We start from the raw sequence: 23,151 nt of genomic DNA, 5'->3' as shown, positions 1-23,151 counted from the left end.
ATGTGGCTAACTGTGAGTTCATCACCACACCTTTCACAGAGCCTTGTTTTGTTAGTAAGAAATTCTGGGTGTGTCCTATGCGTAAGCGACATAAAATTACTTCTTTAAAATGTAATTTCCATGTAGCTTGCCATTTCCCTCTCAATTTACTGTATACGAGCTTTAAACAATCCCTATGTGGCATTTTAACTTGTCTAATTTGGCCAAATCGGGCTTGTGCAGCACATAAATCCGCTTTCTCATTGCCCTCAATTCCAACGTGGCTAGGGAGCCAGCAGAACTTCATGTTGTGTTTTCAAGCTGTGATTTTACCTATGTTGTGTATTATGGTTCCTAATAAAGGTTCTTGGGCATTTTTGTGCTGTAGGGCTGTAAGTAGGCTCAAAGAATCGGTGTAGATGACGCTGTTCTTGTTTTTCTTCTTGGCTATCTCCTCTACAGCGACACATACGGCGTAACACTCGGCAGTGAAAACCGAAGCGCACTCCGGCAGTCGTACTATTGTTTTACTGGTGCCTTGAACTATTGCACTTCTTACGTGTACTTCCGTTTTTGAGCCGTCTGTATATTATTCGGTGCAGGCATCATATTTTTCTTGGACTGCAAGGAATTCTATGTGCTCCAGTGGTGTTTTACTTTTCTGTAGATGTATCAGTGAAAAGTCACATACCGCAGGGAGGTTGTACTATGGTGGTAGAGGGTCATTTCTTTGTGCAATGTTAGGTAAAACATCAAGCAAGTTTAGCCTTTTGCATTTATCCTCAAACTGCAAATTCAACGGCCTGATAGAATTTGGTCTGTTGAGGAATAGTGTTTTGGACGGGCGTTTGGTTACAATGGGGTAGCAGAGATGACTCGGGAAAGAACTGATTTTAAAGACATATGTGCCCATTTGTGCAGTTCTGCGATCCTCTAATCGAGGCTCATTTGAGTCTACATATAGACTGGCTACAGGGTATGTTCTATACGCTCCGGATGCTAGGCGCAGACCGAGATTATGAACGGGATCGAGGAGTTTCAGGTAGGACGGTCTTGCCGAGCCATATACTATGGACCCATAATCTAACTTGCAACGAACCACAGAGCGATAAATTTGCAACAGACATGCTCGAACAGACCCCCAACGTTTTCGTGACAGAACCTTTAGGACATTAAGGGCTCGGGCAGTATTCTTTTTCAGGTTGTTTACGTGGGGTAGAAATGTGAGCTTTTTGTCAAATGTAATGTCCAAAAATTTGTTGTTGTTTGACTGGCAGTGTGGTATAATTCAGGTGTAGCATGGGAACAATCTGTAAGCCTCGTCTTAGTGAGAGCACGACAGCTACAGCCTTTTGTGGTAAAAACGTAAAACCATTCTTGTCTACCCACACAGCCAGTTTATTAAGTGTCATCTGTATTTGTCTCTCAGATGTAGCTATGTTGGAGGAAGTGCATGCTATCTGTAGGTCATGTACATAAAGGGAATACATTATGGACTTTGGGATTACTTGAGCTAAAAAATTCATTTTTACTATGAAAACAATGAGGCACTGGCTGGAGAGTGTCGAAAAGGAGCACCACACTGCTCCGGAGTTACTGAATGTGTTTTCTGACCTTGAAAGGAGCATCCCCTCCGGGTGTCATCCCGCGATCACAAAACCCTCAACACAGGCGCACACAGCCGTTCCCCGCGGGGAAGATGGGCGATACCAGTCCGTGTCCTACACGGGCCGATATGTCCTTTCCCCGGAGTCAGTGGGATGGCCCAGATGTACCGTGAAGACTGCGATAGCAGAAGCAGCATGAGGAATATTCAACATCCTCCCCACCAAATGAGTGCTAGCTCATTAATTTCTGGCTTCCAATAGGTGCAAAAGTTGAATTGGGCACCTAACTGTAGTGCCACCTGGCAAACAGATCATGCAGGATTGCGTTCTTCCATCTCTCCCAGGAAACACCTCAGTAATGCAACCAGTTTTCCAAGTCTGTCGAGAGAGAAAATTGTCATGAAGCAACACCAGGTGCTGCTTCATGACAATTTTCTAAGTAACCTCCAAGCAGTAAGGTTACTTGGAGTAACTTGGAGTAACCATACTGCATGGAGTAAGGTTACTCCAAGTAAGTATTTAAGTAACCTCCAAGGTGCTGCCTGGACGTTACTCAAGTAACCTCCAAGGTTGGAGGTTACTTGAGGCTGTAGGTGTGGAATGATAGTAGGACCTTAGTGAACACAAGTATTCGGTTCGCCATCGGTTTCCAGAGGTTTTCCGTCAAGCGCTGTTGGTATTTCCAAAGACGAGTGAGCTCGCTGGTGTTGGCAGCTGTGGGATGTCCTCCCCTGCAGGTTGGTAAGGAGGTCAGGAGCCTACCAACTAGAAAGTGTGCCGGCGTCAGTGGTTCTGGTTCTCCTGCATCAGAGGGAACAGTGGTTAGGGGTCGTGAGTTAATCACGGCTTCTATATCCGCCAGAATGGTGCAGAGCTCTTCGAAGTTCACGTAGCTGCATCCAAGCACTTTCTTTAATGCAGTCTTTATCGCACCATCCACTCCCAAAAGCCTCCCCACCAAGCTGTCCTTTCCACGATAAATTTCCATTCAATCCCTTAATGAGACAAATGGTCTTGAACTTCTTGATTGCGCAACACATTCCATAGTTTCTTCAGTTCCACTGCGGTAAAAGGTCTTTGCATTGCCAGAGTACTCTGTGCAGCAGATACTGCGTCACGCTATGAAGCGGTGAAACGCCAAGAGAAAGCTACTAGTTGAGAGGTCGGTTGGTTGGTTGGTTGGTTTGATGCATCGAACACGTGCGAACTTTGGTGGTAGGGTTCTCTGAACGGAAAACAGCATGATGAGGCATATAATACACTCGAGACGAGGTGCTGTCGATTTCATCGGCTGCAATCCTTTCAGCAAAGCCTTTATCCATGTCGCGGATGGCTGCATAATAGACCATTAGCATGCCTCTGCTGGGTCTCGGACGCGGCATTAACCTGGCCAGCAGTTCTCTTGCTACAGCTTCGTTGCTGGCTAGCCCTTGGTCAAGGGCCATTCCACGGGAGGCTTGCCTCGTAGTGCCCATCGGTCAAAGTCAGAGAACGAGTGAAGCCTTCTCTCACCTGGTGCTCCTCGCTTCCAAGCTGGCAGCTGCTTGAGGAGATACCGATGTTTTCCAGCTCCCAGAATGCTCGAAGTTCGTCCTACAGGTTGGCGTCCATGTCACAGACGTTGGTGTGCAGAACAGCAACAGTGGAACATGAAACACCTGAAGCAGACAGTGGTATCGGCCCTTGCAAGATTCAGCCAAAGTCAGTCTTGAGCGCAACCAAGGACCCTTGCACTTTCCTACTTCCGAGTTCACAATAGTCCAATAATAATTAGTATCTATTAGAATTTTGATGCCTTGAATGAATTGGCAAGTTGGTGAGACGGTGACATCCGCTAATTTCAAATCAGCCACCTGACTCATCTCGATAGCGCTTTCTGGAAGCAGCAGTTGGTCGGAACAAGTCTCTTGAATTTCGAGGGCTTCGATGCTATGCTCCTTGCGGTTGTACTGGCTTCGTAGCCAAAGTTTGACTCAGTGTTGTTTTTTTCTTCATAACGCTGGCCGAGCCGCTGAAAGGGTAAATGGTCACTTCTTCACCGGTCACCTCAAGATCCAGTATTCACGAGAGCTTCTCTGTTATAAACGATCGTTGACTGCCTCCGTCAAACAGACAGCGAGCGAGGCACTTTCTTTTCAGTCCGTCGACCCACACCTGTGCAGTCTGCAGCAGCACGGCGTTTTTGTTGCTATTGCTGAGACGCTGCCAAGTGTAACCCAGTAGCGGTCTCGACGACGGTGCAGGTGGATCACAAAGCGAAGTGATGTGTCATCAGCCACACTTCGCGCAACGTAGTGTCCAGTTCTTACACCCTTTCATCATGTGCCCTCTTTTCATGCATCGGTAGCACCTCCCTTCTTTTCACAGTTTTCTTTTCTTCTCACTGATTGATATTAGAGCATTGCAGTCTGCCACCTCATGCCTCTCTAAAGTACAGAAAGGGCATCTTTCCTAGCTCAATTTGGCACTCACCTGGAGGCTGGCCGCTGAGCCCTTGCCGTTGACGCTGTTAGGAAGCAGTTCTCTGGCGAGGTCAGGTCGTGTTTGCCGAGGAGCATGCGTGCTTCCTCCATGTACTTTTTTCCTGCTCTCCACTTCCAGGTGAACTTATTGCTAGGTGAGCTTTGGCAAGTGGCACACTATATCATCGGTGGGGATCAGAGCTAACTTTTTTGTTCTTTGACCTACAGACGCTCAAAAGTGTCTTAAGTAAAGAAATATGGAGTTTCATTATGATACCTTGAATAGTTTTCAAGTTACAAAATGTTACATGTGGAAAACCTGGCACTGTAACGGAGCTGTCTTAAGTTTTAATTTTTGCTCAAAAGAGCCCTACAGGGTGCAACAGTTCCAAAATTTTTTTAAACCCCTTATTTTTTTTTTTTTACACAAAACATCATGTTCACCTTCACTAACCGTGCCAGAACTTGTCATTCACAAATTAGCAGTAGAACAAAAAGCTAAGCCCTCAACGAGATATTGACGACTGTCATACCCTTAAGCACACTTGAGAGAATAGATAAAAACAAACAGGATCAAATCTGGTCCAGGCATTCCCCCCCTCCCCCCCCCCAAGCTACCCTCTCCACAAACAAAACAGAATGCCTCAAACACACTTTTGAGAAAACGTCTCTCAAAGTTTTCGGAGCAGTTCACAACTCTCAAAATGCATTAGGACTGTAGTTTTCGCTGTCTTTGGTTACACGTGACTTTTTGGGTCTCTGCCCTTTGATTTCATGCACATGAGACGATTTTTTGGCTCGCTGATGGTCCTTTTCTACAGCCTTCTGAAGGGCACCAGGTTTTACGCCCAGTGTAGTGCAAAGCTCAGTAAAAGCTCGCAAGTTGCCTGCATTGTACCTAGCAACTGCCTCGTATACTGCTGCTTCTACAGTGAAAAGGGAGGCATGCTGCTGCTTCGATATTAATGTCCAACTCACTGAATGAAAGCTTTCGGCAGCGTTCTGTTGCCACTACACCGAGCCAATAAATGAGGGTTGGACAAGCCTTGGTAGACCGGTAGCAGCGCTTGCACAACTCTGCTTGGAAGATCGTGTGGAGGTTGCCTCAGCTGCACGGTGCCTGCACCAGCTGCGGTCACCAGATCGTAATGGGGCTCAGCATCTGTGGATGCGATGTAGTGTTGCCATCATCTGCATTTCTTCCACATTTGTGCTACTTCGCAGGGCTAGGCCATAATAACGAGTCAGTCTTTTAAAAAAATCCCGTGTCAAGCCACCTTTCCCACAGAGTGCCTCTCCCTTCTTGGCTCACAAGTGAGCAAAGTGCTGTGCCCACCCTTTTTTGCGCGTGTTCACACAGTCCTCCTTTGTGAGAGGTATGAACCCATATGTTTGCTCATTGCAGCGGGGCTGTCTCCATCACAGATTACGTATACCTGAGGTCGTTTCTGTTTGCAGTGTGGCTTCCATGCATCCTGCGCTGACATCTTTGGCACTGCTGAGCCCTCTTCCATTCATAGTATGCAGGGTCACTTTCAGTTCGCCCTATTTCACACCCAAGGCTGTACAGTCAAGCACTAGACCCGTGTAAAATTCTATTACACAGCCTACACCAATGTGCGAGCTGTGCCCACGCGTCAGCCATGTGCCATCCTACATAATGTTCTTTCATTTCTGTGTATACATCCTTGACAGCCTTCACAGCACCTGCAAAAACTATTTGTGCAGCCACTTCAGCAGCTGGCTTGAACACTTTCTTCAAATGCTCTTGGTATGTCTTCTGGTGCAGTCCTCGGTGTGATACATTCATCACTGCCCAGAAGTCATTTAGAGAAGTAGGCCCTTTGCCAATGCTCCTAATTGCTTGCATAGATCTGAGGTTTACATCGAAAACCCTCACACCTTGCTTTCTTTGCGAGGACCACTGAGAGCTGATAACATCACGAACATTTCAGCAACATTTTCACAGCAAGTCCAAGTTTGGTGTCCTGGTCCACTGCTAGACTTGGCCTCCGGCAAATCAGGCAGAGGGCAGCCCTAATCAGCAAATTTAGAGCGCCCATTCATCTTCTGATGCAGGCGTAGTGTAAGGCCGCGATAAACGGCAGCTTTTTTTTTTTTATTGACGCTTACACGCGTAGCCCCGTGCCGAGTCAAAAGGGTAGCCGGACCCCGCTCCTCGAAGCCAGGATTGAAGCATTTTTTCTTCTTTTTTTTTTTCCCCGTGCCTCTCCTCCGGTGCCGGCCGCTTCCCAAGCACGTTTGAGATGCGGGAACTTTTCGTTTTTGTCACCTCCCAGGAGTTGGAAGACTTTCGGGATGCGACAATAGCTGCGCTCCCCTCTGCCTGGGAGGGCCTCTTTTCCAGAAACGGTTTCTCGGCGGTCCCCCACGTGGCGTCGCTAACGAAGGAACGGGCAGTTAATGGAGCTGTTCGACACACGGTGTCTCGAAGACACCCCAGCTGCGCTCTATTCAGCCCGAAAATTGGGTGCGCGGGCGGTGCTGTTTATAGAGCAGTTTCGAGCTTTCTCCGACTCCTAAATGAAAGCACGATCTGACCTTGCCCAACCACGGCGCCTCTCCCAGTTCGGGCAGCAGCGACGGCGACGAGCCCCTCCCGCTAATGGCCACTGAGCGTATTGTCATCCTGGCCCCCTGTGGCTTACGGAATAGCGTCCTCGTCTCAAACTCCCCACGACACTTCTTCGGAAGACGCGGCAGCAGCATGGCTGTTTCCCCATGTGCACCGTGAGATAGAGAAAGGAGGACAAGCGCCGGTGGGGAGAGGTTGAACCCTCGAGGGGAGAGAGTGTGCAGCATGTACGCTGCATTTTTACTTTAAAGAATTAAGGACCTGGGTCCGAGATTATGGCCAACCCACTGGGGTTGGGTCTTATTAATCAACGGGTTTGATTGGCTGCGTAATTCTGAGACGGTTCATGTGAAGCGACCGCCCTCATGTTATTGTTTGTCAATACCAAGAAAAAGCAGCCATCAGACCCGGTTGAGTAGTTCTGTCCAGCCGAGCACAACTGGCGACTCCGTGCTCGGCACGTAAGCTTTACTCTGTGTGAGAAAGCAGTTCTCTGTGTGAGATGTTTTGTGCATGAGATGTACCCTTTTCTTAGGGAGATGGCAGCTTTGTGTGAGGCCACCTAATGTAATTTCAGTTGTTTTTGTGTATAATCTGTAAATATATCTTCCCTCTTCGTTCAACATCACGACTGCCTGACTTGTCATATTCCTTCGTCTGCCGAATCACCCTTCCGAACCTTCGGAAGGCGACACCTATTCATCACTCAAAGTATCAGATCCCGGCAGCACGGTCAGCGTGAACTTCCACTCAGTTGCCGGCATCGCACCGAGCGACTCACGAACAGTGGACGCGCGCGCTTGTGCCGTTTTGTGTGGGCACAAAACTTGGCTCTCTATGTTCTAGAATGATACAATGACTGCTGCATGGAAAATCGGCACAGCTCTGGTCATTGAAAGCATCCGCCGTTTATCACTTCGGAAATGGCTTGAATGTCGCATCGAAGAGCCTCACGCTGGATACCAACATCAAGGAAACAGTCCTCTTACTGACAAATCTGACCCGCGTCCGTTGCATTGTCCGGTAGGCTGCTGTAGCTTGTCGGCATCCCAGGATCCAGAGCGACATCGCTGTCACTGCTTGGTGGCTGACTTGGTGGGGCACTGTACGGCACGCTGACGTTAGATGCTGGCGCCCACATACCGCCATTTGACATGTCCGGCTCATCGGCGATCACTTTCAGTGACTTCTGTGCAGTAGGGGGCGGCGCTTTTGCTTTCTGAACGCAAGCTCAGTCTTGCGTTTCTTTTGAAACATGCGACCCATGACTACAGACCTTGTGCATGACTTGCGCAAGAAAACCAGCCTCGGTATCGAGAGTAGTGTTGGTCCTGTGCCCGGCAGCCCGCGACTGTTCAAGCAGAAGATGTAGCGACGGATCGTAAAAGCTAGGACTCCACGACAAAGAACGGTGAACGATCACAAAAATTGCAAACGGCAAAAAAGGAACACAAAGACGACCGCAACGAAGGTACCGCTTCAGAAGACAAGCCTTGCGGCAGCCGGAGCTGACCACGTGACCGCACACGCAGCAGCCAATAAGGCGCGCGATCTCCCAAGAGCAAGCTTTGTCCAATCACAGCTGTGCTTTCGAGCCGCGGGCAATTCGAAAGGTCTCTCGAGCCTTCCATTCACAAACAAGCCACGCCATACTGCGCCACCGCGGTTGCCGGTGATGCCGGAAAAAAAGCGCAAGAATTCACAAACAAAACAAGGCCAAGATGGCTGCGCTCGCTTGAGCGACTGAGAAATGGTGCTCATGGCGAAATACAGTTGTTTTCAGCTCTAGCTCGCTGCTCAGGAGCTGCCTCGGCGTGTTATATATTTAATTTGAAGCACTTTTACAATAGATTACGTGCTGATAATTACAGAAAAGATAGTTTATAACATGTTCTACCCAAATACGTGGTTTCCCAAAATGAGCTTTTTTCGCAATTTTTTGGCTTTCGAAGGCTGTGTCTCCCCTTAACCTTATTTTCTTTTCTTTCCCTAAGTTAGGGGGCAGACCCACATGACATATAAACCAGTATGCGAGCAAATACATTAGCAGTTATAGAAAGGATGTGTTCTTGTCAGCACAAGCACGACACAGCTCTAGTGGTCACAAATTTTTTTAAATGTTCTCATTAGCACCACAGCCTTGCCTGTCCCCACATGAAACAACCAACTAAAGAAGGATGGCACTTAGCAAGCATACAATTGGTGGGAACTAGGGGTCTGTGAACACTGAAACTTTAGAAATGTCAGAAAAAAAAGGTTGCGTTTATTTCAGAGTGCATGTGGTATTTGAAAACAAAATTCAACTACACTTGCAGAGCAGTGTACACCTTTCAGAAAAATATAGTATAAATTTTGTACGCTATTCTGTATACCAGTTTATTGTACAGGAAGGACCTGCATAAAACCATGCGGAGCTGTTGTAACACTCTTGAATACAGTGTAAACTCATTAATTTGGCCACCCAGCCCAGGTTCTCGTCTCCTTCATGAGCAATGTTCGCTCTGTGCGAGCCTTATTGCAGTTGTAGCTCTGCCCTGTCCTCGTCTCTTTAGTCCTGTCTTTATGCTACGTTTTTCGCTGAACCACCCAGAAGAAACGTTAGAATTAATCACAGTAATTCTATCTGAAGCATGATCGCTGTCACAACTCGAGTTGAGTGATCCCTGTTTCTTCAAGTTATTCACTTCATGCACTGTCCGGAAGAACTCCACTGCCCTTTTCACCCTGTTCACAAAATGGCTCAGTCGCCTTTGGAGGATGCTTCATTGCACAATCCACGCGGTCATGTATTATGGCGAAGCGTGCAGTAAAACTGCGGTAAATTCGGCAATTCTCGTTGAATTAGGAAGTTTTCAAATACAGTCGGACCCGGATATATCGAATTTTGGTTACATCGAACTCACGGAATATTCCCTTGAAAATCCCATGTAAAAGTATAGGAAAGCCGCGTCATATATCGAACTCAATTTGACCGGTTGTTCGATATATCGAACTCCACACCCCGCACTGGAAAGTGTGCCTTTCCCAAAGACGATCACATCACCCTCGGCCATTTGTCGCGTGACGTTTTCAAGCCACGCACGGAAGTAATGAGTGGGGACAGTTCGGCTAGGACAGCGCCGCGCCCATTCCCTAAAGGCGCGCACATTTGCGGTTATCGTTTCCCGCGCGCCAGCACGTGACGTTTGCAAGCCATGTGCGTAAATGAACCAGAGAGAACCGGAGGGAACGAGAGAGGAAAAACGTGACGGAGCGAAGCGCAAGGGTGTGCCCATTCTTTTGCCGAGCTATCTCTCTCCTTCCTCTTTCCCGGCCTTCGTTCGCACTAGCCCGCACTACGCATGCGCCAAGCCAGCTAAGCCTGTTTTCAGACAGAACGTCGGACGCTTTCTCCAGCGGGTGTTGTGAACCCTCTGTGAGCGGTGGCTGACGTGGCTATGGCGCCTGCGGAAGTTAAGAAACAGCAGATCTACCTTTTTTTTTCTTTTTGCGAGAGTCGTGCTGTACACGTGGCGTAGCGTAAGATATGGCGTTACGAAGCGGCTTTTTTTTTTGCGCGAGTCGTTTATTTTTGCAAGTATGAAATCAACGAAAGCATGCGGTCAGCTGCGATCATGACACCAGCTTTTAGCATTTTTCGCTTCAAACAGCATTTGTAGCTACTTTATCACGCTTTCCAATGATTTTGTGGCAGTAGACTGCGCCCACCCCAAGCGCGGCGTGATAAATTGAACCAGGCTTGTGCAATCAAGCCATCACGGGCAGTCTGCCAAGTTCGCTCCCTGCGCCGCAGGAGCTATCAAAAGATAAACACTCCTCGACGTTATCGCTGCGCAGCATCTTGGCACGCTGCCAGGAAATGAGCTGTGGATGAGACTATCGAAACGGAGTGCGACATGCAAGCGAAAACGCTGGCAATTTCTGCCGTGGCGACACCGAAACCTTGTTTTGAGCTGCCGTGGTGGCTCGAAGGGCAGAGGGACGCAGTTCCAACAAGTTGGAAATTTTTTTGTTCTGTCGCTGCCGCTCGTCGCTGAGATCGCTTCCATGTGAGCGAGCTGGCCTTAACGCTTTTTTTTTCTCAAATTCTCGAGTTGCGAAGGTGGAGGGTGGGTTCATTATGCGAGTGAGTTGATTACGCGACAAATACGGTATTGTTTTTTCGCTTCGTAAATGCCGTTCCAAGCCGATTTCTGTATATTGAATTATCGATATATCGAACTATTTCGCGATCCCCTTCGAGTTCGATATATCCGGGTTCGACTTTATCGATTATTTGGTCACTAAAAGTAATGCAAGATTAAGTGCAAATAGTATTAATTGTCACGGCTAGGTGGCATGGGCCACAACCTCCCGATTCAAAGGGTTCTGCTTCATTTATAGCCCCATATGCCCATGCGAACACTTTTTGAGTCCCTGTCGTGCCCTATAAAAGGGGCGCGAGAGTGGATTGATGACGAGCAACGCCGTTCTGTGTTGCTTCAGCTACTGCCTCCGCTCTTTTAAACAATGCCGGTAAGTACTTCGCGCAAGCGCCTTGTATCATACTACGAGACGCATGCGAAAAACCGAAACCGAAAGTGCGAGATTTGGTATTTTGAAGCGCCCCGCTCTGAGGCTAACATGCTTTGCCGACTCCGCTGCGCACCGCTGGGGCCCTGTGGGAGTGTCCTCTCTTTATATATACAATCGAACCCGGATATATTGAACTTGAAGGGGATCATGAAATAGCTCGATATATCGATAATTCGATATACAGAAATCTGCTTGGGACGGCACTTATGATGCGAAAAAACGATACCATATTCGTCGTGTAATGAACTCACTCGCATAATGAACCCACCCTCCACTTTTGCACTCGAGAATTTAGAAGAAAAAAAAAGCGTTAAGGCTAGCTCGCTCACATGCAAGCGATTAAGCGATCTCAGCGATGAGTGCAGCGACAGAGAAAAAAATTTCCAACTTGTTGGAACTGTGTCCCTCTGCCGTTCGAGCCAGCGCGGCAGCTCAAAACAAGGTTTCTGTGTCACCGCGGCAGAAATCACCAGCATTTTCGCTTGCATGTTGTACTCCGTTTCGGTCGTCTCATCCACAGCTCATTTCTTTGCAGTGTGCCAAGATGCTGCGAAGCGATAACGTCATGGCGTGTTTATCTTTTGATAGCTCCGCTGCGCCCTTTCCTCAAAGGCACCCGCATCTGTGGTGATCGCCGCGCGCCAGCACTTGACGTTTGCAAGCCATGTGCCTGAAGGAACGAGAGGGAACCAATGCAGACGCGGTGTTCGGGAGAGGGGAAAAACGCGATAGAGCGAAGCGCAAAGGTGTGCCCACCCTTATGCCGAGCTTTATCTCTCCCCTTCCACTCTCTTTCCCGGTCTTCGTTCGCAGCAGCATGCACAACGCATGCGCAGACTATCCAGCTCAGCCCGTGGCAGACGCTTTCTCCAGTGTGTGTTGCAAACGCTCTGCGCGTGGTGGCTGCCGTGCGATGCGTGTCTAGTGTCATCGTGCTGCACGTGAGTAATCTACAGCGGCTGCGGACGTTAAGAAGCTGCAATCTTGTGTTTTTTTTTTCGTTTTTTTTTTTTTTTGTGAGAGTTGTCCTTACTTGAATGCTTGAGCGTGTGGCGCAGCGTAAGCCATGGCGGCTGCGGGCAATAGGAGCAACAGGTGTGGTTTTTTTTTTTTTTTTTGCGAGTCGTCCATTTTTACATCTATGAATCAACGAAAGCATGCGGTCAGCTGCGATCATGACACCAACTTTTAGCAATGTTCGCTTTAAAAGGCATTTGCAGCCATCACGTTTCCAATTATTTTGTGGCAGTGGACTACGCCCGCCCCAGGCACAGCGTGATAAATCAAACTGGGCACTCTGCCAAGTTCGCTGCCTGCCACCGCAGGATCTATCATAAGTATAGTCAAAAGATAAACACGCCGTGACGTTATGGCTGCGTATCATCTTGGCGCGCTGCCAATGAATGAGCCGTGGATGCGACGGTCGGAACGGAGAAATGCGCCTCCAAACGGTTTTTTTTTTTTTTTTCAAATTTTCGGGGGCAAAAGTGGGGGGTGGGTTCATTATGCGAATGGGTTGATGGGTTGAATACAGTATCGTTTTTCACAATCGCAAGTGGTGTCTGAAGCTGATTTCTGTATATTAAATTATAGATATAATCGAACTATTTCGCGATCCCCTTCGAGTTCGATATATCGGGTTCGACTGTATTTGGAAAATTTAAAATATGAATCTTTATAATCGAATATAAATCAACAAAAAAAATTCATATTTGAAATTTCGAACGTTCACATACCCCTAGAGGAAAACAATTTTCGCACAAGTAGAGATTTTCTTTTACTAAATCACAACTGCCTCAGATGCAGAGCTATAGATCAATACGACTGGAGTAACAACTGCTAAAAGCTATAGCTCAGAAACCATGGTTTGATTCAAGGCAACAAAACTGAACATTGAGCACGCTGGGTAAACAACATAGCTGCAGCATGACCTACAAACATAGGCATAAACACTAGCTGGCACAACCAATAAAAGAGACAACTGACAAAGCAATTTACACTGCCATTCCTCAGTAGACAAAATCCCCAAGAAAGAGCACAAATTTTTCCTGTTTCATTTTAGCAAATACCACTGGAAAGGGCCCCTACAGTGCTCATCATCATCATCATCAGCCTGATTATACCCACTGCAGGGCGAAGGCCTCTCCCATATTTCTCCACTTAACCCGGTTCTGTGCTAGCTGCATCCACTCGACCCCCGTGAACTTCTTAATCTCATCCGCCCACCTAACTTTCTGCCGCCCCCTGCTACGCTTTCCTTCCCTTGGAATCCAGTTTGTTACCCTCAGCGACCATCGGTTATCCTCTCTTCGCACTACATGTCCTGCCCATGTCCATTTCTTCTTCTTAATTTCCACTAGAATGTCGTTAACTTGAGTTATTTCTCTGACCCACTCTGCACGCTTTCTATCTCTTAATGTTACCCCTACCATTTTTCGTTCCATAGCCCTCTGGGTTGTCCTCAACTTAAGTAGAACTCTCTTGGCTAGCCTCCACGTTTCAGCCCCATAGGTGAGTACAGGCTCATGTTACAGTACAGGAGTACAGGAGTACAGTGCTCATGTTTACGCTTAAAAACCGTGCCAGAAAACAAGACACTTACCTTGGGTGCCAAGGATTTCCATGTGCAGATGTGCTAGGCCATTGGCAATGGAGTAAGCCATTTTGCACATGGTGGCCGTGTCCACTGGAATCCGCATCAGGTAGTCGAACAGCGACCCATTTTCATGGTAGTCTGTGATAAGCCATAGCTGTGTCCAGGTTCCATTATCTGGAAAATACAAGAGAAAATCGCCTATGAAAAATACAGCCAACATTGACCACCAGCTCAGCAAGGAGAGAAAAGGTAGTCGAACCCGGATAATTCAAATTTTGGTTATATCGAACTCATGGAATATCCCCTTGAAAATCCCATGTAAAAGTATCGGAAAGCTATGTCGTATATCGAACTCCACACCTCACACTGGAAGGTGCACCTACCCCAAAAACGATCACATCACTCTCCGCCTTTTGCCGCATGACGTTTTCAAGCCACGCGCAGAATGACAGAAAACCGTTTGGCGACGGCTGGTCTAGAGCAGCGCCGCCTCCTTTCCCCAAAGGCAATGATCGTTACGTGCCAGCACGTGACGTTTGCAAGCCATGTGCGGCTTCATACTGGCAGCGTACCTTTGAAGCAGGCGCAGCCAATGCAGCCGTGGTGTTCGAGAGAGGGGAAACAATGAGATAGAGCGAAGTGCAAGGTTGTGTCCATTCTTCTGCAGGGCTTTCACTCTCTGCCCTTCCTCTCTCTTTCCCGGTCTTCATTTGCAGCAGCACACACTACGCATGTGCCGACAAGCCAGCTCAGCACGCTTTCTCGAGTTTGTGTTGTGACATTAGGAAGCGGCATTTTTTTTTTTTGTGAGAGTCATCCATTCTTGCATTTATGAACCAACGAAAGCATGCGGTCAGCTGCGATCATGACCCCAGTTTTTAGCATTGTTCGCTTCAAACAACATTTGCAGCTATCACGCTTTCCAATGATTTTGTGGCAGTGGGCTACACCTGCCCCAGGTGCGGCTTGCCAAGTTCGCTCCCTGCCGCCACAGGAGCTAACATCAAAAGTATAGTCAAAAGATAAACATGTTGTGTTAGCGCTGCGCAGCATCTTGGCACACTGCCAATAAATGAGCTGTAGATGTGGCACTAACTAACTGCACATCGGTTACCTCGGAGAACTTTGAGGATGCGGGCTACGGACTTTCCAACGTTACAGTGCGATACAGCATGGATGCGCATCCACAGCAGGCGTGCAACGGGAAACCTACGCGAGGCGAGTCGGTCTGTGCGCTGCTCGGCAAAAACGAAAAACCGCGGCAAAAACAAAAAAAGAAAAGCTGAAGGGCATGAAGTGTGGTGATGATGATAGCAGATCATGTGAGCATGGCTAGGTGGTGCCGGTGACTGCGCGCTTCAAAGAGAGAGGTCGTATCATCATCATCGTCGTCGTCAGAGCGGCGAGACTGTATTTTGCGATCAAATGACTGCCACTGCTGCCCCGTGGCTGCGATGGCTGCACTGACTGCACGCGTGATTTCTTTGTTTCGATTGTTTGTGATACGACGATGACAGCAACCGAATCATGAAAATTAGCGCCCGTTCCTCTGTTCGACTGTGTTTGGGACTTGTTGCCACTGCCGTTTCACTCCACAACGATGGCGACCGCCACTCCAGTGAAGCGACGACGATGTTGCCATCTCAAAATAACAGCTTGAGAGGCTAGTTGGTGCTGCATAATACCCAGAAATGTGGCGCAACAAACACAAACACATGCGAAGAGACAGTGCGCGTGTGTTGTCTCTTCGCATGTGTTTGTGTTTGTTGCACCACATTTCTAGGTATTATGTTGGCGTCGCTGGCATGCTGACCGATGACGACATATTATTGAAAGTTCTCGATGAAGACTGAAATTATTCCGGCGATGAAAGTCATGAGCAGCCGTTGCCGCGATGTCGCGCTGTGCAAGAGGCCACCGGGGCTCTCGCTGTATTAGGGGGATTTCACGTCGCATCACGTGACAATAAGCGTGCACACCATAACTTGATCTTGCATAACTTGATCGAACTGCAAAAAATTATCACGCAAATTCTGATGAAGAAACAAACAAAAATAAAGCAGTTTTTCATGAAATAAAGGTATGTGTATTCCCAGTACATTTTTTTGTTGTTTTCATGGCAAATTCGATAATCCAGAATTCGGTTAGCTCGGATATTTTTGCCGGTCCCTTGCAATCCGGACAAACGAGGTTTTACTGCATACAGTTGAACCCGGACATATCGAACTCGACAAAACAGCTCCAATAATTTGATATACAGATATTTGCTTGACCCCTCTTGCAATTGTTAAAAATAAAACCGTATTTACTTGCGCAATGAACCACTCGCATAATGAACCTGGGCCCCCATTTTCGCTGTTGAGAATATTGTCATGTATTCGTGACAATGCCAAAGACAGGAACCGAAGAGACTGGCGTTGCACTTAAATGAACATTTTATTGGGCTGACTTGCGCCCTCAAAAGAATTCAGCAACTCGGCGGCAGCGAAAGTTCTCGTCGGTCATCTAACTATGGATGTCAGTTGCCCTTGTCAGCGCTCAAAATAGAGTCGCTAAGAAGTGCATAGATAAAGCCGCAAAAAATGACTAGAGGAAACTAGAACATCATGGAAACAGATGAGAGTTGCTGGAATCGTTCGAGATACATCTTGCTAGATCGTGTGCGGCAAAAAAAATTACAAGGCCACGTCTCTGCGACATTGAATGTAAAAAAATAAAGAGCATAAGATCTTTTTGTGAGGCATAAGCAAAGTGATAAGGGCACGCCCCTGGCTGCCAGCAGTAATAAATAAAGATTACAAGGATTCATATATGTAAAAAACGTTAGTCTTAGCATGTCCCTTCCTTTCACGTCCTTGTTCACGGTGCGTTACTTGGTAGTATGCCAAGACGCTGCATAACATCCCTTTTAGCTCCTGCAGGGAGGGTTGGCAGTGTGTCTTTGACAGGAGTGCTGGTCGCATGGTTTCCAGTATGTTCGCTTATCACACCGGGCAGGCACAACACACACTTGCCTGCTACCCATTTTGTAGACAGCGTTCTGTCTACCACGTGCTGAGCTCATTTGCTGCTGCCAGCAAAGACAGGAAAAGAGGGAGGAAGGGAAGAATGCGCACTCTTTTGCATTGTTTCCCCTCTCCCCAACACCACAGCTGCATTGGCCGCATCAGCTCCGTACCAGCCATCCCCAAACCAGTTCGTTCGTTACACACATGGCAGACGACCAAGGGTGATGCAATCATCTTTGGGGAAGGTGCACCTTCCATCGCGCATATGCGTAGTTCGATATACAATGCAACCTTGGTATAAGAGGATAATGTTCGAGTTATATATATAACAAAAATCCTAAGTATCAATGTTCGATACATGTACCCACCTAACTTTCTGCTTCCCCGTACTGCGCTTGCCTTCCCTTGGAATCCCCTCCGTTGACCTTCACATTGCATGCCCATTTCTTCTCCTTGACTCACTAAGCACGCATTTGCTCCCATGACTCATTGTGCTCGCCTCCTTTCTTAGCATAATATCCATCATTTTCCTTTCCATGGCCAGCTATGATTTGAGTTGAACCCTTCTCTGTTTCTGCCCCATAGGTAGCAAGATACAGCCAGGGTGTCTAGCAAACCACTATTTTCAAAACCCCCGACTTTTCCAGGTTTTCCCTGACTACTTCCGTTCACATTCCCTGACGAGCGAAGAGGCTCAAAAATGTAGCTGCTAATGATAATGAGCACAGACGAAGAATTCCCAACAAAAAGCTATTTATTATACTCATTCTGCATTTTACAATAATGAAAGGATGTTATTAGTGTTAGCGGCCGGTAAAAGCGTCAAAACTTAAATGCACACTAATCCCAGCCTCAGCAGAGCTGTTTGATACCACCCGTTGCGAAACTTCCTTAGGCCCCATGTATCAAAAAATGACGAGTTTGATTAGTCAAAATTTGGGTGTATATAGGGTGCCTCGCATCAAGGCACCCTAGGTGCATAATAGTGGCAGCGCCAGTGGCCATTAAAGGAAACTGAGATGTAAACTTTCAGATTGTTGATAAATGCGCAGTCACCTGGAAAATAAAATTATTTCAAGACTTACAGTAGCGAAAATTCTTAGATAACAACCATAGAATTAATTAAGGGGAGACTCCAGTCTAAGAACGGTTGAATATGGTGAAAAGTCTATTTTGAGAAAAACTCATTTTTGAGCACCTGCACTCAATATTATTAATGCTGAATTCAGCCAGGGAATGCGATAAAATGTGCTTTCAAACCGTTACGGCAGCCACAAAATACCCCCCGAAAAGAGGAAATTTGTTCAAATTTCCAGCGCGTGCCGCGCGCCTCGCAGTCTGCCTATCACCGCCATCTTCGGCTTGGTTTGAAACTGTTTTCTTTGTGCGGAATTTGCACCATCTCAAAATGGCTTCGCTCAAGCAGACTGCCTGCGCGCCGGTTTTCCAAAGGCCGTTTATGGTCTCTGATTAACTCTCACGCGGCGCGCTTGAAAAGCACGCTGTTCCGAACCTCCCATTGGCTGACATGACCGGCGCCTCATTTTTTCTTTGTTTTGCGTTCATTGCCGTCGCCGCCGCTTCGTGTGAGTCTGAGTTGACGCTCGTATTTCTTGATGCACTGCTTTGTGCGGTTTCTCCTCGTGATCGAGATGCCGGAAAACAGTAGATTCTAACCGTGCACGCAACGAGCTTTCGGAAGCCATAAGAAACGAGCGTGGAACAAAAACCAGAAGACGCCGGCCACAAGCGTGCCGTCGGTACCTGCGTTACAGCTGATACCAGACTTGTGAGATGCCAGACGACACCGTGGGTTCAAATTACAGCGCAAAGTGCATGCTGAATTACGGTACACTTCGAGCTGACGCCGCCGTCACATACTACTACGGTAGAGCTGGCACACTGTGTTGAGTGGTCGGCACTAAATTCGTTCTGTCAGAGAAGTCAGCGACCCAACGCGAGTTTCACCTTGCCGTCAGCACGGAATGCGACGCCAGTAGCGAGTTCGTGGTTGTGGACATGGAAGTGATAAGCAATTTTATCGTGCACATAAAGCGCGGAACCTGTGGCGAGATCGCGAGGACGTGAGCGGTCAACCGCTGGTGTGTCACAACGGACCTTTTCAGGGCCACACAAATGTTTGTCACGGTGGGGCTTGGGCTTGCCCCCTTGGCTCCGGACCGCTAGTTCCCTCAAGAAACCGTTTTCCTTGCACTGTCCTTGCAACTGGGCACCTTACCTAGCTAGCCCTGCGTTGCATGCGCGCGCTTGGCAGCACAGTTCGCCGATCGCTTTCGCGCTGGTCGCTGCCGGTGTGCGGTTATTCCTGCTTTTTGTCAGGTACAACGTTCACGCAGCGCTTCCGCATATTTTATTAAGTGCCCAATTCCCGTGCGCACTGATTCTTCTATTGTGGCAGCTTAGCCATGGGTTGGCATCGAAGCGCTCGAGCCTCCCTTCTCGCCTTCCGCGCGCTCAGCATATACAGACACAAAAATCTGCGTGAATACCTTACTTGCTGTGCGCCATCTTAAAATGAAAATTCACTGCAGAATATATTGTGCCATTTTCCATGACTTGGCAAAGTGTTTGATGGTTGCCCTGACATTTCCCTGATTTTTGACAGTGCATGCTGGCCGTCCTGGTTAGCTCAGCCGGTAGAGCGACTGCCCCAGAAAGGCGGTGGTAATTACTCCCTTATTAGAAATCTACTCCACCTTGGGGGATTCCCAAAAAATATTTGACCAACCTGCATGAAATTTCCCTGAAATTCCAGTTTTCCAGTTGCTAGACACCCTGACAGCTTTCTTTTGAGGGGTAGTACTGGCAAATTGCTTTAGTTTATGGTGCCTAACGTCCCAAAGCAAATCAGGCTATGAGGGACGCTATAATGGAGGGCTCTGGAAAAATGTTCGTCCACCTGGGGATCTTTGACGTGCACTGACACTGCACACTACACAGGCACCTTTTGCCTCCATCAAAACGCAGTGACTGGGCTTGACCATGGGCTTACCAAGCGCTCCAAGCACCAGGCCACTGCAGTGGCTGCTGTTCATGATCTGAAAGTCTTCATGTCCAGATCAGACCTGCCCAAAGTAGCTGCATTCCTTTACTCCTTCCAGCACCTCGCTACCCATTGTAAACTGCAGCTCCAAGACAGTTCAGTTTTTCGCACCTTGTGCTGAGTTACTTGGCAAATTACGTCATTAGCAATTTAAGGGGGGACGAGGGTCTTAAAACTAACTTTTTAAGTTATGGCTATAATCTCACGAAACTTTGCACAGATGTGGTTTTCTCTCCCGATTTCAAAACTGTAATCATAATTGAGCTGGTGGTCTTAGATCAAAAGTTATCTAACAAAGTCCAGAGGATAATTAGTGAATTTCTTATGCAACTTTATTGAACTTTCTCATTGCATTTCCTTGCTTTTAATTACATGGATTGATAGTCAGACTTCCCATGCCCGATGACACCCTTTGTTTTCCTCTAAAGGCACGTTATCCTCACACGTCGAGAGTAAAAGGCTGTATTATTTAACACCGAAACTCATTAAGAATGTCATCGGGCACCCAATTTCTCTCTGAAGAAAACGGTTACCAGGTTATTTGTGTGAGCTAAAAAGAAGTTATCAAAACCCTGCGTAAGACTGTAGAGATCGACCAAAAATATGAAGCTGAGAAAACAGCATTTGAAGTTTGACCACATACAATCAGTAGCCTCACTGTGATATTTCTCACCAAATATGACATGCTCTTCCCATCTTCCAAAACTGTCTTCGGATTTTGAATATGTCAACTAAAACATGCCATCACCATTACCCATGGCCAAGATAGTGTATGCCACTAGGATATCAGCAAAATTTTTGGACATGCAATATTATTTTAATGGTAATTTGCAAAATCTCGGTAGAGAGATGTAAATATTGGATCACCCCTGATCTTTTCAATATGACTGCACTGATACTAAATTTGTAATTGTCATTCAATGAGAATGTAGAGGAAAAGCCCAGTAAGGCTGAGTAGTGTCCAGGAACAGCACTGAGAAAAACGCATTTGAAATTGGAGACAACTTTTACTTTTGCCACACTGCAGCTATGGCAATATAAATGGAATCGTTGTGAGGCTTTGTTCTTTATAATAAAGGCTATATACAAAACAGTACCCTCTTCAAATACTAGCAAAAGCTTGCCACAAAGCCCATATATACCACCACTAGAACCAGCGTGAGAAGCTTCATTTACCACTTCATATGCCTGTGGCAGTGCCCTTTAAGGCAAACGAATACTCACAATCTACGATAAAACTGTCTTGCTATATTAATAAACTTGCACAAAGTTTAAGGCTAAAACACAGCGGCATATACTAGAGTGACCTAATAAATTGGCTAATGTTCCAGAATGAAAGCTTGCTGTACAGCGGATGCAGGGACGTGCACAGGGTCCCTTGCTGGAGCTAAAGTTCGAACTTCCACACCCCTTTAGCGCAACAACGCAATTTCTTAAGCAATCTGCTAAAAAAAAACACGAAACCGCTCGCGGAACTCTCAGCTGAGGAACATGGGCAACGGCGCAATTTCAGGCTCGTCTGTCGTCCGAAGCGACGCGATAAAAAGAACAACAAAAGTAGCCACGTCAGTGGGACCGTATCAGCTGAACAGTGCAATCTATCGATGCTGTCTTGGATGCCTCTGAACCTCTCGCAAAAGATATGCTGCCGGAGGTGCTGCAGCTAGGTCGAGAACACGCCGCGCGACCCTGGCAGCGCGCCGCCGTACTCGTTCTTCGACGCGCACTCGCTAGGCGCTTTCATTTTCAATACACTCTTGATACAGCTACGTCCACTGAGCTGCATCTAAAGACCAGCACCGGCTGCAGGAATGACTGATACGATCATGAAAGCGCATCATAAACGAGGAAAGCAGCAGCCGCGACGGCGAACGTTAAAAAAAAAAAAAAAGAAATCAAAATGGCAAGTCAGTCGCGCTGGCCAATGGGAAGCGCGAGACGAGGGGCTTGCTTCGCGAGCGCGCGCTCCAGCCAATCAGCGGACCGGAAACGGCTTTCAGAAAACCCGCGACGGTGGTCATTCTGTTTGAGCGATGTCATTTGGAGATGCCGCAAAATGCGCACAAAGAAACAAGCTTCAAAACAAGTCCAAGATGGCGGTGGCCAGCCGGCTGCTTCACCCGCGACGCGCGCAGGAAGTTCGAACACTTTTCACCCCTTTTTGGCCATTTCGAGGCTCCCGTGGCGTTTTAAAAGTCGATTTTACCGTATTTCCCGACCGAATTCAGTGTTGATATTTTGAAGGCTAGTGCTCAAAGGTACAAACACTCCGAAAATGCATTTTTCTCAAAATCAATTTTTCGGCCATTTCTGACCAGTTTAAGACCTAAGTCCCCCCTTAAATCTCCATTAAATGTTATCCCCCGACTCTCCACAATCCAGGTCTGAGCATGCTGTGAACCGGAATTGAGTCTCCCTGCCCAGCACCTTTCTTTACTGGGGTTTTACTGCTGTCTTTATGGAAGACTATAGTTAGATATCTTCCAGTATTTTTGCACACGGTTCTTCTACACGTTGGTTCTGTAATGCAAGGGCGTCACAGAATAGGCAGCACCCATTAATTCGTCCATTCATTGTCGTTCTGTAAACCTCATATATTCATGGGACCTGTATATGTGACCATCTGTCGGGCGTGCAAGAACACGCATGTGCACGTTGCCTCAGAACGGTGTAGCTTTCCCTTGGTTAGCTCCAACTCTCTTCATGCTAGAGCGGAAGAGTATGTGCTGCTTGTTTTCTCTGTGTCTTACTTTTTCCCCCCTCAGTCACCCCTACTACGTCCAAAGTATAGAGCTTCTTTTGTATATCTGTTTATTTTTTCCCTGGCAATGTGGCCCCCAGAAGAACCGAAGTTGTGGCGTACTTGAGTGTTGTTTTTGTTGCGAGTTATTTTTTTTTTTCAAACCTAAAATGGCGACTACGCAGTCCTAAAGTGTGGTGTGTCTATGTGAACCTTCCTTCGTGAGTGAACTACTTTGTGCGCTCTAACTGCGTGTTTTGTTTCAGACTCCGACCCTGCGCACAAGGCATCATCCACGAGTGTTTAACACGTTCACTGCGTCGTGGCCCACCAGTGGGTCACGCAACGCAGTCCAGCCATGCTGGCGCAAGCAACGAGGCATTTCTTGCAGTGCGGCGACGATATGCTTCTACAAATTCATGAAAATGCGTTATCATATCACAGATGGCGGTAGAGATTGGCGCTTGCAATGCGTCTGATCATAAAGCTGACAGCTATTTGAAAAGCGCTTACAATGTGTGCAA

General features: G+C 47.4%; 1 protein-coding gene across 10 annotated transcripts in view; it reads right to left on the bottom strand.

Annotated features, from left to right (window-relative positions):
* babo (TGF-beta receptor type-1 babo) overlaps positions 1-23,151 on the bottom strand; it is a 208,220-nt gene that overhangs the window by 16,647 nt on the left and 168,422 nt on the right. For all 10 annotated transcript variants that reach the window (XM_084591590.1, XM_084591591.1, XM_084591597.1 and 7 more), the window contains one exon: positions 13,822-13,989. In XM_084591590.1, coding sequence (XP_084447716.1) covers positions 13,822-13,989 — 168 coding nt within the window. The remainder of the gene's footprint in view (positions 1-13,821; positions 13,990-23,151) is intronic.

The sequence above is a fragment of the Amblyomma maculatum genome, chromosome 1 (genome assembly GCF_055883805.1).
Source record: "Amblyomma maculatum isolate TAMU_Amacu chromosome 1, ASM5588380v1, whole genome shotgun sequence".
NCBI lineage: Eukaryota > Metazoa > Arthropoda > Arachnida > Ixodida > Ixodidae > Amblyomma > Amblyomma maculatum.
Note: the sequence above shows the minus strand (reverse complement) of the source record. Positions and strands in the feature narration are given on the sequence as shown.